This window comes from Leuciscus leuciscus (genome assembly GCF_965113295.1).
Source record: "Leuciscus leuciscus genome assembly, chromosome: 18".
Lineage (NCBI taxonomy): Eukaryota > Metazoa > Chordata > Actinopteri > Cypriniformes > Leuciscidae > Leuciscus > Leuciscus leuciscus.
In genome coordinates this window covers 2,350,431-2,368,139 of record NC_138742.1, presented here as the reverse complement: position 1 = coordinate 2,368,139, position 17,709 = coordinate 2,350,431, and the positions used below count along the sequence as shown (strand labels likewise).

The 17,709-nt window shown below is 38.8% G+C and overlaps 2 protein-coding genes and 2 long non-coding RNA genes across 5 annotated transcripts in view; 3 read left to right on the top strand and 1 right to left on the bottom strand.

Moving 5' to 3' along the window:
• The window catches only part of LOC309481069 (uncharacterized protein), a 384,000-nt gene that overhangs the window by 106,069 nt on the left and 260,222 nt on the right, over positions 1-17,709 (top strand). Inside the window, 1 exon segment of the mRNA XM_082145806.1 lies at positions 10,094-10,267. Within this exon segment, the coding sequence (XP_082001932.1) occupies positions 10,094-10,267 (174 nt within the window).
• LOC309481084 (NLR family CARD domain-containing protein 3-like) overlaps positions 1-17,709 on the top strand; it is a 190,732-nt gene that overhangs the window by 7,135 nt on the left and 165,888 nt on the right. For both annotated transcript variants that reach the window (XM_082145855.1, XM_082145856.1), the window contains exon 2: positions 283-379. In XM_082145855.1, the coding sequence (XP_082001981.1) occupies positions 330-379 (50 nt within the window). In that variant the 5' untranslated portion in view covers positions 283-329. The remainder of the gene's footprint in view (positions 1-282; positions 380-17,709) is intronic.
• The window catches only part of LOC309481172, a 238,649-nt gene that overhangs the window by 120,354 nt on the left and 100,586 nt on the right, over positions 1-17,709 (bottom strand). The gene's annotated exons all lie outside the window — the stretch shown is intronic.
• LOC309481151 lies at positions 13,683-16,371 on the top strand. Its single transcript, XR_014199910.1, has 2 exons — positions 13,683-13,815; positions 15,086-16,371. It is a non-coding gene; the product is annotated as an uncharacterized lncRNA (long non-coding RNA).

The window sequence follows — 17,709 nt, the reverse complement described above, 5'->3', positions numbered from 1 at the left end:
AGCAATGGCCCTGAACGATGGTTTAATGTCAACATTGTGACAACGCTGTAACAACTTCACCACACAACGTAGTTATAGCAACCTTTTGGCCATGTTGTTAAAACGTTGTTAGAAGGTTGGCTACGTTGTGCCAACGTTCTGTGTTTGCTGGGAAGGCCCTGTGAGCTTGAGTTAACGCAGTCACATGATCCTTTTCTCCCACACTCCAGATATGTTCGGCTAAATTATGAAGGTTGTTTAATTTAATCATTTAATTTAGTGTGTGAATGTTTCTTCATTCAGAGTCAGTGGAGGAGATCAAACTCATCAGATTCTCCTGCAGCTTCATCATGGCTGATTCACAAGGATCCAGAGATGGAGATTGTTCTCCAGGATGCAGGTACTTTCAACAAACATTACATTACCATTACCCCCACACCTCCACCCCTCCCCACACACACACACACACACACACACACACAAACAGATCAAAGACAGTTTACAGAAAAAAGAAGATTTTTTTGCCTTTTTTTTTTTAACTAAAATGAAATATTCAGTAAAAAGATAATTGTTTCCTCAAAGTACTTTTTGATGCAGGATAAATGTATTCACAGTAATCTAAAGGATTAAACTGAATCTGTTCTCTGTTCCAGTTCAGTCCAGCAGAAGAGCTCAAACCCAGAGTCCAGCTGTGTGTCTATGAAGAGTAACTGGTCTATGGATCTGCCAATAGAGTTTAAGAGTGGAGACAAACGGCCTGATCTCAGGTATATCACTTCTATAAAAGATGTGCTTATAGTGCGACACTTTTGAATTAGAATCATAATTTTTCTCAGTCAGTCAGTCTAATACTAGCAATGACATCAAGTAAATGTAAGCTGAGATCTTTTCCACCTTTATATAATGGAGTAGGTGCAGGGGCGGCGCTAGGGCTGGGCAAAGAGGGCTTAAGCCCCGAATGTTTTTAGTAAAGCCCCAAATATTTTGTTACCTTGTCTTTCTCATAGAGCAAAACAATTAATCAGAAAAACAAATGTGAATAAGATTACAGCAGCTGCGATTAACATGAAAAGTGCATATTACAGTTTTATTTATATTTTTCCCTTTGCATTAAAGATACTTACGACGTGCGTTTGCAGCGTTGAGCATTGTAGCCAATCACAGACATGTCTGTTGAACGCATCGGCCAATCAGAGGCGTTTAAATGAGTCGCTGTGCTGAAGATGTGTTTTGTGCTAGCTCACCGAGTTCTACACTTTCGCAAACATGTCATTATTATTGGCAATAAACTTAAGATGCAAATAAGAGATTCACTGCAATGTATTTGATATTCTTGATGCTGCTCTGATGCGCTCCATCACGCACCGCTCTGTTTGTTGTTAGGATGACTAAAAGTTCAGCGGTCTAGCTCATCAGTGTTAAAATGATTAAATAAGTGAACCAATGCCTGGTAAAATGTAAGTGGAAAACATTTAATATTTGACTGTTTTACAATAGAAATGTTCAACTACCGACAGTATCCGGTGACGCAAATTACTCAACTTTTTTTATTTATTTATAAAATTTTGCCTTTTTGAATTGAAAATATGCTATAATTTCCTTGATTCATTTAGAGAGAATGCATGCATAATTAAAAATAAAATATTATTTGCAAATAGTTACAATTATTTCACTAATACAATAAGCCTTTCTTTTTCTTTATTCCCTTAAATCGCTTTTATAGTTAATTAATTCCTTTAAATAAAAATACCCAATTTTAGGTTGGGCTAAAGCCCCGAATATCCACTGACCTTAGAACCGCCCCAGAATAGGTGTAAAACTGAGTGGATTTTTTAACTGCTGGTTCAGGGCCCGTATTTATCAAGCTTCTCCAAGTGTCATTTTAGTCTTAAAGGGTTACCGTATTTTCCGCACTATAAGGCGCACTTAAAAGCCTTTAATTTTTTCAAAAAACGACAGTGCGCCTTATAATGCGGAGCGCCTTATATATGGATCTGGCGCCTTATATTAATGTCTGTAAAACAACCGCTGACTTAAATCTTTTGTTTATACTTTCGCCTGGCACCGGAGCGCGAGCACCTCCCCAAACAGACGAGGCATTTATACTTGACGCAACTGTTTTGTTTTAGACTGAACACCAGACCATACAACTGATTTAGACGGGCAAACTGGGTGCCGGTGTGATGAGATGTACTAATATCCGTCTGCTCGGGCAGATTCGGCTCAAAGTCGTGCATCTTCGGATGCGGAGGCGCGCGCGCTGTCACAATGACGTCATTTTGCCGCGCGCGCGCCTCCGCATCCAAAGATGCACGACTTTGAGCCGAATCTGCCCGAGCAGACGGATATTAGTTTTTTATTACCTTCGCGCTCATTCGGACGCGTCGAGTATAAACAAGGTTTTACAGCTCAGCCACTTGTTTTTTCATATTTTTTTGCAAGTGGTAGATCTGGGTTTACATTTGGACTTTGGATGTGATCTTAGGCTTGAAAAGGTTGGTGACCACTGCATAACGCAAACCCAGTCAAACGTTTGACTGCAGTATCTTCTATTCTATGCGCCTTATAATCCGGTGCGCCCTATATATGAAAACAGTTCTAAAATAGGCCATTCATTGAAGGTGCGCCTTATAATCCGGTGCGCCTTATAGTGCGGAAAATACGGTAGTTCACCCAAAAATGAAAATTCTGTCATTAATTACTCTCCCTCATGTCGTTCCAAACCCGTAAGACTTTTGTTCATCTTCGGAACACAAATGAAGATATTTTTGATGAAACCTGAAAGCTTTCTGTCCCTCCACTGACTGCAACGTCATTGCAACTTTCAAGGCCCAGAAAGGTAGTAAAAACATTGTTAAAATAGTCCATGTGACTCCAGTGGTTGGTTTGATTCGTGGTTCATCATTGGTTGTTCGTTTAACGTTCTTTCTCAAGGTAGAAAAGTCAACAGCTTAAACGCTGGCTCTTAGAAAGGCTCTTTTATTTTAGCAAACTGCCAAAAAACCTTTTCAGACTGTGTGCAGCTGAACCAAGAAAAGCTTAAGATTGCATGGAGCTGATAAGCATGAATGGCAGAAGAAAAAGACTGCAATTAAAAAGCAAAACGAGAAAATTATTTTAATGCAAGCAATAAAAAAACTGCACACATCAGCTGTGGAATAAAAGAAAAGAAATGCACGATTAACTAGATTAAGGCATACTCCTGTCTTAATGTAAGCCCTGTCCATCACCCACAAAGCTTTCACAAAGTTATTCTTGCCACTGTAACGTATGGCTTCCTAAAGACAAGTTTATGGGTAAATAAATGAATAATAATAAAAAATTAATCAGGTCTCAACATTAAGCCTTTTCATTTGATTGTCCTCAGTTCGGTCATTCACTTGTCCGAGTAAAAACATTTGTTTGTCCAGGAAAAAAAAAAAATTCTGATAAATTATAAATAATTATATGTAATTTATTCTGAATCAATATTCTCATCACTGTTCAGTCAGCTTTGACATATATAAATCGGCATATTTATGATATTTTATAGGGGTTTAACAATATATCATGTCACAATATATCGCAATACAAAAATGCAACAATATGTATCGTGAATAGTGACAATATGTATCGTGAATAGTTCACCCAAAATAAAAATTACTATGTGAGAAAAAGTTTTCAGAGTTTTAGTGTCAGTACTACATTAAAATATTATATATAATGTTGAATATAATGTATAATAATGCAATAGGGGAATATCTGTGTAAAAAAGTGGCCTACATTATTTTAAAAGTATCTAGTCAGTGACAGAGAAACACATTCGTCTAAAATAACTCTGTATTTTCAGCTTCAGAATCATGAATATTGTTATTCTGGTGTCTCTATTGTTCTGTGCTTTGGGTTTCCAGCACCAAGTCCAAGAATATTCATTTATACACACAATGTAATATAAAATGTATCAGTTTAATAAACAGTACACAACAGACCGAGTCATTGAGTCATTTATTCAAACGATTCATTCAAACGGCTGATTCATTCAGGAATGAAACACAGTTGAGTTTTCCTTTGAGATGCGCTGTGGTTCTTCTAGGATCTTTTTTTAAAACTATTTTCGCTGCTGAAATAGAGCAAAAAAATGGCAATATTGTGTCTAAAATTCAAGTGACTTAATATTAATGACTTATTTATTGAACTGCAATATGAAATCAGTGTCAAATTTTCAGTCGTGATGGTATTCAGTGCTCTTGGTCGTATGATGTTGATGTTACTGGACAAGCGTAAATGTCGAGCCTGTAATACATATCAAAACATATTTTAAATATGATGTACTAATTTCATTATAGCACTCATCAGCCTGCAGCTTCCAAGACAATGTTTACTGTAAACAACACAGAGACAGAACAAAATTCACACGTTTCGTTTAAAGGCTTTTGTCCCCGATCGCCTTCCATTCGGGCGTACGCGCTCAGAGAAAGTGCATCATGTCAGAACAGAACGCTAATGAAATGTTTACCCGGTAAAGCTTTAAAGCACGAGAAAATAATGAACTTTTGTGATTGCGAATAAGTGCAGAGTCCTGTGAGTGTAACTCTAGCGCTGCGTTAACATGTGATGTGAGTTTTACAGTATTGGGACTGAGCGCCAGAACTGCAGCTGATAGAATGTGATACTACCATATTTCTTCAAAAGCAGATCGTGGAGACATTAAATCATCCACGATCAAAAATCGTGATATCGCATAAGCACAAGTATAAAACGACTGTTATCATGTCTGAAAACAAACACAAGTAACGGAGTTTACAAAACTGTATCGCACGCATTTATTCATCGCACAGACCAATCTTTTCGTAACTGTACAGCCCTGCAATGAGTATCACAGTGTATTCTTTTGAAAATTATTTATTGAATGATTATTAGTGTTGAATGTAAACTCCTCTTAGGAATTTCACCATTCAATGGGAATTTATCTGAGCATATTCTTAAATAAGGAAATCTATTCAGTGATTGGTCCATGCCTATGTCATCATGCAAAATCCCGTTTGTGGCACAGCAAAGTGTTGTGAATCATCTCTAAGACTGACACTTAAGATTTAGTCCTACACTTCACTTAAATTATGACTGAGATGCTTGATAACTAACTTCTAAGCACAGCTTTGAGCCAAGAGTCGTTTTACTCTTAAGTCCATTCTTAGCAGTGTTCTTGTGAGTAATTCTCAGAGGCTTGATAAATACGGGTTCAGATTTGTTGAAAGCTTCACGGTGTCTGGTCAGAACAGTGATGTTTCACAGCAAGAGTAGCGTTACTAGAGTACAGTAAGGTGGTTTATCTTTAAAGCTCAGCTAAACATTGGTCTCTTTAGTCGGTCCTCCATTGTGCCTTTGAGAAGAGTCATGTGATCATGGTTGATGTTCATCTGAGTTGAATCATTCTATAATTCTATAGTTGATTTCAGTTTGTTTGCTTTGAATTCCTAATTCCTAATATTACCGGTTTTCTCAGTCGCTTTGGTACAATTGTTGAATCATGCTTAACATTTTTAAACCAGTGAGTTAATTTCTCAAAATAATTGTAATTGAAAGTTTGAAACACAGTGCAAAACAGTTACAGACATTAAAGCAAAATTACACAACATTTATGTGGTCTTTTATAAGTCTGTATTCTTTATATTTTTACTTAGTTTGAAACCCAGTTCAGTCCAGCAGAAGAGATTAAAACCAGAGTCCAGCTGTGTGTCTATGAAGAGTAACGGCTCTATGGATCGCTCAATAAAGTTTAAGAGTGGAGACAAACGGCCTGATCTCAGGTATATATCATTTCTATAAAAGATGTGCTTATTGTATTTTATTTGTATGAAATTGTCATTAATATACAGCAGTTTAATGAGTTACAATCTTGCTGGTTTCGGTCTATTAATGATCATCATTGTGCTCTTGTGTAAAGCTCTATGTGTTGTATTGTTAATACATTCACACACTGTAAAAGCTGTTGGTCTGTTACTCAGTTAATGACACAATTACATCAATATCAGTGTGTCTGATTCTTTACCCTCTTCATTCTGATTTAAGGTCAACTCTTCCATCCAGACCAGTTAAAAACAAAACTGTGTCCAAGCCTGTGATTCGACCACAAGACTTTAATGAAAGCATGTTTCCTGGTTTCAGGTAAAATTCAGGACTTTGTTGTTGTTGTTTAATTTTAGGTGCTGCAATTCACATCACACATCACTCACACACATGATTAATGATTTACACTTTTCAGAAACCGAATGATGTTCTGTGTCCCATAAATAGTTTTGTAATTTATGGCTATTTACTTCTCTGACTTGTGTAATAATGTGGTATTTTAATCTTACAGCCATGACTCTAATCCTGCTGAAGTCCTCAACACATTGAGATCAAATCTGAGACAGAAGTTTGAGTGTTTGTATGAGGGAATATCAAAGCAGGGAAACCCAACACTCCTGAATGAGATCTACACAGAGCTCTACATCACAGAGAGTGGAAGTGGAGAGATCAATAATGAGCATGAGGTGAGACAGATCGAGACACAGTCCAGGAGAGCAGAAACAGAGGACACAGCGATCAAATGCAGTGACATCTTTAGACCTTTACCTGGACAAGACAAACCCATCAGAACTGTGCTGACAAAGGGAGTCGCTGGCATTGGGAAAACAGTCTCTGTGCAGAAGCTCATCCTGGACTGGGCTGAAGGGAAAGAGAATCAGGACGTCCAGCTCATATTTCCACTCGCTTTCAGAGAGCTCAACTTGATGAAGGACAAAACACTCAGTCTTTCAGATCTTCTTCATCTCTTTTTCCCCGTAACTAAAGAAATGGAAATATCCAGTGATGAGTATAAAGTGTTGTTCATCTTTGATGGTCTGGATGAGTGTCGTCTGTCTCTGCACTTTAAGAGCGATGTGAGGTTGTGTGATATATCTGAATCAGCCTCAGTGGACGAGCTGCTGAAGAACCTCATTGAGGGGAATCTGCTTCCCTCGTCTCTCATCTGGATCACCTCCAGACCAGCAGCAGCGGATCTCGTCCCCTCTGAGTGTGTCCATCGAGTGACAGAGGTACGAGGCTTCAGTGACACACAGAAGCAGGAATACTTCAGGAAGAGAATCAGTGATGAGAGTCTGGCCCACAGGATCATCTCACACCTGAAGTCCTCAAGGAGCCTCTTTATTATGTGCCACATCCCAGTGTTCTGCTGGATCTCAGCCACTGTTCTAGAGGAGATGTTGAGTGAAGCAGAGAGAGGAGAGATTCCCAAGACTCTCACTCAGATGTACACACACTTCCTGCTCATTCAGACCAACATCAAACATGAGAAGGACTATGAGAAGAAAGTGAAAGATGAAGACATGATTGTCAAACTGGGGAAACTGGCTTATCTGCAGCTTGTGAAAGGCAACCTGATCTTCTATGAGGAAGACCTGAGCGAGTGTGGCATTGATGAGGCAGAAGCATCAGTTTACTCAGGATTGTGCACTCAGATCTTCAGAGAGGAGTTGGGCTTGTGTCAGGGGAAAGTCTTCAGCTTTGTTCATCTGAGCATTCAGGAACATCTAGCAGCTCTATATGTGCATCTCTCCTTTATCAACAATAACATCAATGTGTTTGACCAGATTACCAAACCAACTAATGGAGGCAGAGTTTCCCTATCGGATCTCCATCGGAGAGCTGTGGATGAGGCTTTACACAGTAAAAATGGGCATCTGGACCTTTTCCTTCGTTTCCTTCTGGGTCTGTCAGTGAAGTCTAACCAGAGTCTCTTACAAGAACTGAAGACACAGACAGCAAACAGCTCTCACAACAATGAGAGAACAGCTGACTATATTAAAGAAAAGATCAGTGAGAATCCCTCTCCAGATAAATACATCAATCTGTTTCACTGTCTGAATGAACTGGGTGATCTTTCTCTAGTGAACGAAGCTGAACCTCATACGAGCTCTAGAGGATTACGTGCTGTGAAACTCTCCTCGTCTCAGTGGTCAGCTTTAGTGTTTGTGATGTTGTCCTCAGAGGAGACACTGCAGAGGTTTGACCTGAACAGATTAATTGGAGGCAGAGATGATCGGTAAGTAACACTGAGTGCAATCATTACAGTCTAAAACATTATGAACAAAGAGAAACTCAGAGATCAGAGGTGTTTAAATCACGGGGCACAGACTGATTTCTGGGATATTGTAGATCATTTGCGTGTGTTCCTCAAACCGTGGCTGTGTCCTAGTAAGACTGCATATCTCGACTGCCACGTCATCAAGCGCCTCTGAAGGCCGTCTCAGTTTGAAGGATGTTTTGAAGACAGACTTCATTTTGTGTCTTTAATTCAGCTCATTTTGAAGGATGCATCAAGTATATCCTTCGTGTTCTTCAATCTCCCACAATCCTTTGCACACATTCTAATTAATGTAAAAGAACTGATGGAAAACGAGTCGGCACTGAGTTTATCTGAGTTCATTATGAAATGTAAGACACAGATAATGTATTCGGAGATGAAGGCATACATGTTATCTTTTGTTTCTGTGTAAATGAATCACTAAACACTAAACTGACAATAATGTAAGACACTGGGAGACACAGACGGCTGCCATTCACTGTATTGCATTCATAAAAAAGCCAGTTAATATAAAGATATTTAATAGGAAGTATTTTTCCTAAATGAAGTTTTAATATTATTATTATACAAGAGAAGAATTAAGAAAATAAATTAGATTAATGTCTCATCATCATTTTTCTTTATCACCAGTTGCTGGCAAAATGATGGACAATGATTCACATTTTGTGCGCATCATTTCCTGTGACAATAAAACTAAGTAAATTATTAAATGAACAAGTATGTAAATAAACAAGTAACAAGCAAACAAACTCGTGTGCTTAATTTCTACGAATAATTTGCTGATGCAGGTACAAAAATACTTTTTTCTTGCCCCCCCGCCCAACTCGGGAGTTAAATGTCTCCATGGTGATAACCATAGCAACGGACAGGACAAACAAACCTGATGTGTCATAATAGTGTTGTAGTGTAAATGCAGACTAATAGCCCTGCCACAGCAACACTAACGAGAAGAAGAAAACACTAATCAGTGACGGCTGAATACGAGGCTTCTACAGTTAGAGATATAAAACCACTTTCATTAAAACAATTATTTGAGGGTATTTAGGAAGGTATAATGTATTATTTACTTATGATATGAATTATTATTATTATTATTATTAGCATTAATAATTAACTTTAACTCTAAATCATTTTTATTTTCAATTAGTGGCACACAGAACACAGGAGATGAAGTTCTCCAGAAGCTGATGCCTGTGGTTACAGCAACTAGATCCGCTCTGTAAGTAACACTGAGAACAAGCATCACTGTTAAAACATTATAACAGTTCTTACTTAAACATTATAAATTAATGGTTTAACAAAAAATATGAGTCACACTTCAGCTCTTACCTATCTGACCTGATTTGTGATCTACTTAACCATTCTTTATGATATATGTGTGAGAAATTTATATTCAAATATATGTAATGTATGCATATAAACATTTATATTTAATGTATGTAATGTATTCAATGTATTCCATTTGATCAGTTTCATATAATCTTTCTCCCTCACATAGAGACATAATCTCTTACAATAACAGTTACATTTACTGATATATTGAATTCATTGTTTAAAAAAAGAGATATTGCACAAATTAATCACAATCAAACACAGAAACACACACACACACACACACACACACACACACACACACGTTCCTTAAAATGTTTACAAATACATGAAACACACACACACACACTCACTCACTCACTCACACACACACACACACACACACACACACACACACACACACACACACACACACACACACACACACACACACACACACACACACACACACACACACACACACGTTGGGTTTACATGTTTTATGGGGACTTTCCATAGAAATGATTTTTATACTCTACAAACTCTATAATCAATCCCCTAATCCTAACTGATGAATTTTCACAATGTGAACTAATGAGTATTTGTATATATTTCATATTGACAGGATTATGTTATTTTTTAAGTGTCATGTTTATCTCTGGATATAGGCTTAATGTGTGTCATTGTTCTCTACAGGTTGATGAGCTGTGGTGTGACAGATGAAGGTTGTGTTGCTCTGGCTTCAGCTCTGAGATCAAACCCCTCACACCTGAGAGAACTGGATCTGTCTGGGAATAAACTAGGAGACTCAGGAGTGAAGCTGTTTTCTGCTGTACTGGCGAATCCTCACTGTAAACTGGAGACACTGGGGTAAGATCATACGTTACTCTCACATGAAACTGTCACTAATGGCGTTTCCATTACAGATTTGCGCAAAACTTTTTTAATGAGCGTTTGGTGTAGATCTACTAGGCATAGAGATATCTGAACATCTTTGCCAAGCGCAAACCAGTACAGAAGTAGCCCAGTGTTTCCTCTATGTTGATTAGTTAATGGCGGCCCGCCACGGTAACGTTACGGCTCTAGGCTACAGTGCGACCATTTCACTCGCATTTGTGCCTAAATATGTCTGTGTGCGACCACGAAAAGATATTTAGGCGCACTTGTGCAACTGACCCGATCGAAGATTTATTTTTGGCGGCCGCCAAATCGAATTTTTGTCCCGCCAAAGTCTTATTTGACAGCTGTGTAATGTAGATAAACTGCTGCGCTTGTGACAGCTGGGCGCATGTTTAAAGGTCCCATGACATGCTACTTTTTGTAGGCTTTAATATAGACCTTAGTGGTCCCTAGTACTGTATCTGAAATCTCTTTCCAAAAATTCAGCCTCGGTGCAGAATTATAGCCACTACAAACCAGTACCAGAATGAGCTTCCTTCAGACGGGCCGTTTCGGTGTCTGTAGCTTTAAATGATAATGAGGAGGAGAAAGGCGGCGCAAGGTGGAGGGTGGGTGTGGCCTTGACCATCTTGCGCAACGATACCATGCATGTTTGTTTATGTTGGATATATTGCAATGGCACGAAGACATGCAGTCGTTCAAGCATTTCAGTTTGACCCAGAATCTGATCCAGATGGAGAAGCTGCAACTCAGCAGCTCCAGCAGGACGTTTCTGAATGGTAAGTTTAAAATATTATGTCTGGATACGGTACTTTATTCGGATGGTTTACAGTTATTATCATGTAGCTAACGCCAACCTACTGTTGCCTTTTCATGAGAGATCTGTAACGTCTGTAATTTATCTTATTACAATTACATCAAGCTCTGCGATCTTGAAATGCGGATATCGCGCACGCCATATAACCAACAGGAAAACGGTTATCCAAATAACAAAGAAGTGTACAACACTCGCGTTACAGTGTGTGTATTCACACACATAAACTGCATAGCTAATGTGACAGCCACATTCTATGTGTTACAAGCTAGGTAACCATAAACAGTAAAGCAACACACTTATATATCATTAGTTGACATACTTGTCCGAGGTGTGTAACGTTAGCTGAGCCAAAGAGAGTGATCCAGACTTTAGTTTCAGACGTTCAGCAAGCCCAGCTCTGTATTGACCCTTCAGTGTTCATTTGTACATCCAATTATTGAGCAATTATTATGCTTTGCTCGCTCAAAAGCCATTATGTCTCTCGTGGAGAAACTAAAATCGCGCGTGCGCGTTCCTGTTTCCTAGCTCGTTTTCTCATGGGCGAGAAATATCCTCTGGGCGGGCAAAGCAGAGAAAGGGGAGGTAACATTTCTCCTTGTAACGTCATAAAGAGGGGATTCAAGATCAGCCTGATTGAGCCTCCATTTTCTCAAAGGCAGAGAAAGATAGGAAAAGCTCGATTTATACCGATTGAAATTTCTAGAAACTTGGGGACCATATACAGGCTAGGGGAACTCATATTAATGTTAAAAAACCTCAGAAATTGAAAATTTCATGTCATGGGACCTTTAAAAAAGAACGAGAGAGAGAGAGAGAGAGAGCGTGCGTCCTCTGGTCGTGTGTGTGTGTGTGAGCACTCTCTTTGTGAAGCAAGGTTCCACGTTTTAATGAATGGTTAAACGACTGATCTTTCCAACACTGAACTCACGAGACGTCTGAATCGGTGTATAACAGATCGGTAACACTTTACAATAAGGTTCCATTTATTAAACTCTAGTTATAACTACATTAGTTAACATTAACTTTTAATAAACTGCACTTCTACAGAATGTATTAATCTTTGCTAATGTTCATTTCAACATTTAATAGCCTACATTATTGAAATCAAAAGTTGTATTTGTTAACATTTAGTTAATGCACTGTGAACTAACATGAACAAACAATAAACAGCTGTATTTTTATTAAGATTAATAAAGATGAATACATTCAGTAACATGTATTGCTCATGGTTCATGTTAGTAATAAACTAATGTTAAATCAAACCATATTGTAAAGTGTTTCAAAAAAATGATTTACAGAACACCTTAAAATAAGAACGTAAGGTGTGCTTACCCCCTTTAGTACAGCCTATATGGTTAGCAAGATTTAGCCTTAATAAACTACAGCATTTAAACTGAATGGTAGCCTATTCAATTGTAGATGGTAGAAAATAAGACTATTAGTTAAAATAAACTTTTTAATGCTACTTTTTCTCCCTGCTTTTTTATATTGATATGATTATATACCAAAATAATCTATTAAAGAAGGATTTTTATCTTACAAAGCTATGAAATCCATTGGTAAAATCACAGCTTTTTTTTTTTTTAAAGTGTTGGCCACCGAAGACCATTTTTGACCCAGGTAAAATCTTTGACCCAGGTGGTTGTTCGGACAGACCTGCCCCCCCACTGCTAAAGAAAATCCTAAAGGAAACACTGTAGCCTAATCAATAATTAAAGTGCAAGCTGAGAAACTGAAGTGGAGATGGAGAAAAGCTTCTTTATATGCCATTGCCTACATTTTAAACAGATGTCTGCCAATAGGCCTAAAACATTACATATATGGTTATTGTGACAGAGACTGGGACTCCAGGTTAATAAGATTCTGACTGAGTAGCAAGATATGAATTCAATTGTGATTCTGTGAGAATTCACAGATCCAGTTTCTTTTTTTTAATCTTCCCTTTAACATTTAAAGGAGTGTGTGTGTGTGTGTGTGTGTGTGTGTGTGTGTGTGTGTGTGTGTGTGTGTGTGTGTGTGTGTGTGTGTGTGTGTGTGTGTGTGTGTGTGTGTGTGTGTGTGTGTGTGTGTGCTCAAATATGGCTTCTGGAGAGCAAATGAAGGATAAAATATGAATTACTAAACAGACATTAATTAAGCAGTTCCCCATACTTTTAGAGTTACAACTAAAACCACTAGATGGCAGCAGCGTATAAGAGATGAACTGACAGCTAGTAAATCTTTGAACATGGAGTGCTAATGATAATAAATGTAATATGTCAGGCTCACAAAATTGAAGTGCTATAAAAGTTGTAGAAATGACAAATTCAATGTGCATTGTATTAAACAAATCTTTACTGATATGCAAATAGACAATAGACATCCAGCAAAAGAAAAATGCATTTTGTTTCTTTATATGCAGCCCAATGTTATCCAATGAGTTGTTTGCATTATTGAGGCATTTTATTATAATTGTATTACATTTTTGGTAACACTTTACAATAAGGTCTCATTTGTTAATGCATTAACTAACATGAACTAACAGAGAGCAATAGCCTTTATTAATGTTAATAAAATATTAGTGTTCATGTTAGTTCACAGTGCATGTTAACAGATACAACTTTGGATCTTAAAAATGTCTTATAAAATGTTGAGCTTAACATTAACTAAGATTAATAAATGCTGTAGAATATTGTTCATTAATTGTTGGTTCATGTTAAAGGTAGGGGTGCACCGATCCGACTTTTTCAGTCCCGATACCGATACCGATGCCTGGGCTTTGTGTATCTGTCGATACCCGATACCGATCCGATACTATTGTTGAATTAATAATAAACTGTATACCTTCCACCTTATACCTTCCTTGAAGAGACTAAAGGCACCAGACTTTACTAACTAAACATAACTAAGACAAGATAACAGATGTATGTAATGTGTTGAATTCTTATTTATTTAAAAAACAATTGTGCATTCAAATCTAAAATATAATGTAATCAAACTCTTAAATTAAAATAAATAAAATGTAGCCACAAGAAACAAAACAGTGCATTGGTTGAACATTCAATAGTAATCAAACAGTAACCAAACATTGTAAACATGTAAAAAATATAAAGTGCAAAGTCCTGCAAACAGGAATTTAAAATGCAACATAGCAGCTGAACCTGAGAATAAACAAATAAAAAGTTGGTCGAACAACAACTTGATCACACATACAAATAATAATAACCAAACATTGTAAACATGTAGTGCAGTGTCACACCACCATCACAAACATGACCTGTGAATGCTCACTTAATCAGCAATGGCAAATTGAAATGTCAGTTTTAATGATCAATATGTTTCATATTTTTAAAAATGAAAACAAAAAGAAGCAGGGTTGTGTTTTATATTTCGTGTTGTTATAAATATATGCAGTAAAGATAATCAATGTACGCGTTTGCCTGAACCACATTTATGTGGCCATTAATATGTGTAAGATTTTTTTTAAATGAAAAGAGGCAGAGTGTTGTTTTATAACATATTTCGTTTTATTGTTGACGAAAAGAGGCAGAGTTGTATTTTATACCATATTTCGTTTTATTGTTGGCTAAAACATACATAAAGAGATGACCGGAGTGGCCAGAGCGAGCTGAGTGACGCGATCAAGAACGCTGCTGTTCCATTTGCAGAATAACCGGACTTGCCACCTCTCGTCCTCGGGAGTTCGTTCTCCTGAGTCAAACTTGGCAAGTCCGAACTACCAAGGACGCAAGTCCGAAGTTTGCGTACTTGGTATTGAGAAACGGCCTCTGGCTCGCTCCATGTTGCTTCTAGCATGCGACACACGTGAAGCTGACGAATGACGTAGGTTCTGCTGCGACGAAAAAAAAAAAAAAAAAAACTGGATCGGCCCGTGGATCTGTTATTTTTTTCCGATCCCCGATCCAGCTATTTTGTCAGTATCGCGGCCGATATCCGATCCTAATATCGGATCGGTGCACCCCTAGTTAAAGGAGAACTCTGGTCAATTTTAACATTGAGCTCATTTTTTTGTAAATGTGGAGTGCTGTCAGTACAGAGAACAACGACAGAAATCGGTGTTGCCTACACCATGTTATCCTCTTTATAAAATGTGCACCCTGTTGACTTCAATGGGGCAAGTTTTAAACCTGCTTTTAGCCTCTTAACATCCTTGATGTGTCATTACAAGTGCCCAGCCATTGTGAGTGTTTCCTTTCAGAGTGAACACGGTGAATCTGACTGCAGTAGATGTGGAAATTATGAATAAACATTATGTTAATTCGGCCAGCGCTCATACCTGTATTTATTTCCTGTTTTAGGTCGAGGGCCACAGTAGTCGATTGTCGAGTTCACGCGTGTGATCATAGGTAACTAAGCAACAGTGGAGAACTCGACAATCGACTACTGTGGTCTTCGACCGAAAACAGGAAGTAAATACAGGAATGAGCGCTGGCCGAATTAACTTCATTTTTATTCATAATTTTCACATCTACTGCAGTCAGATTCACCATGTCAAACTGTGTGTGTGTGTGTGTGTGTGTGTGTGTGTGTGTGTGTGTGTGTGTGTGTGTGTGTGTGTGTAACAATCGTCTTTCTGAGGAGAGCTACGAGAATTTCTGTCTTCTCTGTCACTATCATCTTTATTGTCAGTGTCCTGAAGGGACGTAGATGTGTGACATTTGTATGAGATCAATACAAATTATATTACAATTATACTCGTCCCTCTCTCTCTCTCTCCTCTGTCTTGCTCTGCCACACACACTATAATGAATACCCGTTCTTTATAGCGTTCTTCCTATAAGATTATTTTACAAAGTAATAGAGCCCGACCGATAAAGGATTTTTAAGGCCGATACCGATACACATATTTGGTGATTTAAAAATCCGATATTCCGATATATCGGCCGATATATATATATATATTTTTTTAAATCCAGAAACGCGTAACAAAACATGAACAGATTTCCCTAACATTAGTTATTTGTCGTTATTTAAGAGTTCTCAGCCTTACTAAAATAATATGATAATGCAGTTTAAAAATAAACTTGTTTGTTTTATTGTCACAACAGAACAGAATATATTAAAGTTCTGATAAATATAATGTATAAAAATACAAACTTAAGATATGAAACTTAAAGTCCTTTGAACAAAAAAAAGGCAACTATTATTATTAATATTGACAGTAATAAATCAATTATGTAATAATGTGTGTGTGTGTGTGTGTGTGTGTGTGTGTGTGTGTGTGTGTGTGTGTGTGTGTGTGTGTGTGTGTGTGTGTGTGTGTGTGTGTGTGAAGAACTGATAAGATTGTAAATGTGTACCTTGAAATGCAATGTAAGTCGCTTTTGATAAAAGCGTCTGCCAAATGTCAATGTTATAAGCTACCTTATAATTACAATGTCAACTTGCTTATCCCTTTACCTGCACTCTTTTAATTCTATCCATCTATTCCATCAAGCTACAACAAACCATTTTCAATCATCATTTGCTGCCTGCCTTCTAAAATCTACTACTTAGTGATGCACTAAATACATTATGTGACTCGTTAATGCTGCGGCTAAACGAAGTCAGCAACGCACACTTGGATTTCACACACGTGTAAAAGTAAAGCTAACTTTTATGCACAGGCTGTGTTTGATACTTTTTCTCTATGTCTAAATGTTCACTCCTCGCGTGCCTAACTTACATTTTACAATGCAGAGACTGGAACTACAGATATGCTAGTTATAAATACAGTAATCATTACTTTATTTAGGCAGAATAAGTTCGTTGTGATTTCCAAGCTCATTAGCCGCGTTTCCACTGTCGGGCCAGTGCGAGCCAGGGCTTTAAACGGGCCGTGCCGGGCTAATAGCCTCGGGCCTGTGTTTCCACTGTTGGGCCAGTGCGAGCCAGGGCTTTAAACGGGCCGTGTCGGGCTAATAGCACCGGGCCTGTGTTTCCACTGTCGGGCCAGTGCGAGCCAGGGCTTTAAACGGGCCGTGCCGGGCTAATAGCACCAGGCCTGTGTTTCCACTGTCGGGCCAGTGCGAGCCAGGGCTTTAAACGGGCCGTGCCGGGCTAATAGCACCAGGCCTGTGTTTCCACTGTTGGGCCAGTGCGAGCCAGGGCTTTAAACGGGCCGTGTCGGGCTAATAGCACCGGGCCTGTGTTTCCACTGTCGGGCCAGTGCGAGCCAGGGCTTTAAACGGGCCGTGCCGGGCTAATAGCACCAGGCCTGTGTTTCCACTGTTGGGCCAGTGCGAGCCAGGGCTTTAAACGGGCCGTGCCGGGCTAATAGCACCAGGCCTGTGTTTCCACTGTCGGGCCAGTGCGAGCCAGGGCTTTAAACGGGCCGTGCCGGGCTAATAGCACCAGGCCTGTGTTTCCACTGTCGGGCCAGTGCGAGCCAGGGCTTTAAACGGGCCGTGCCGGGCTAATAGCACCAGGCCTGTGTTTCCACTGTCGGGCCAGTGCGAGCCAGGGCTTTAAACGGGCCGTGCCGAGCTAATAGCACCGGGCCTGTGTTTCCACTGTCGGGCCAGTGCGAGCCAGGGCTTTAAACGGGCCGTGCCGGGCTAATAGCCTCGGGCCTGTGTTTCCACTGTCGGGCCAGTGCGAGCCAGGGCTTTAAACG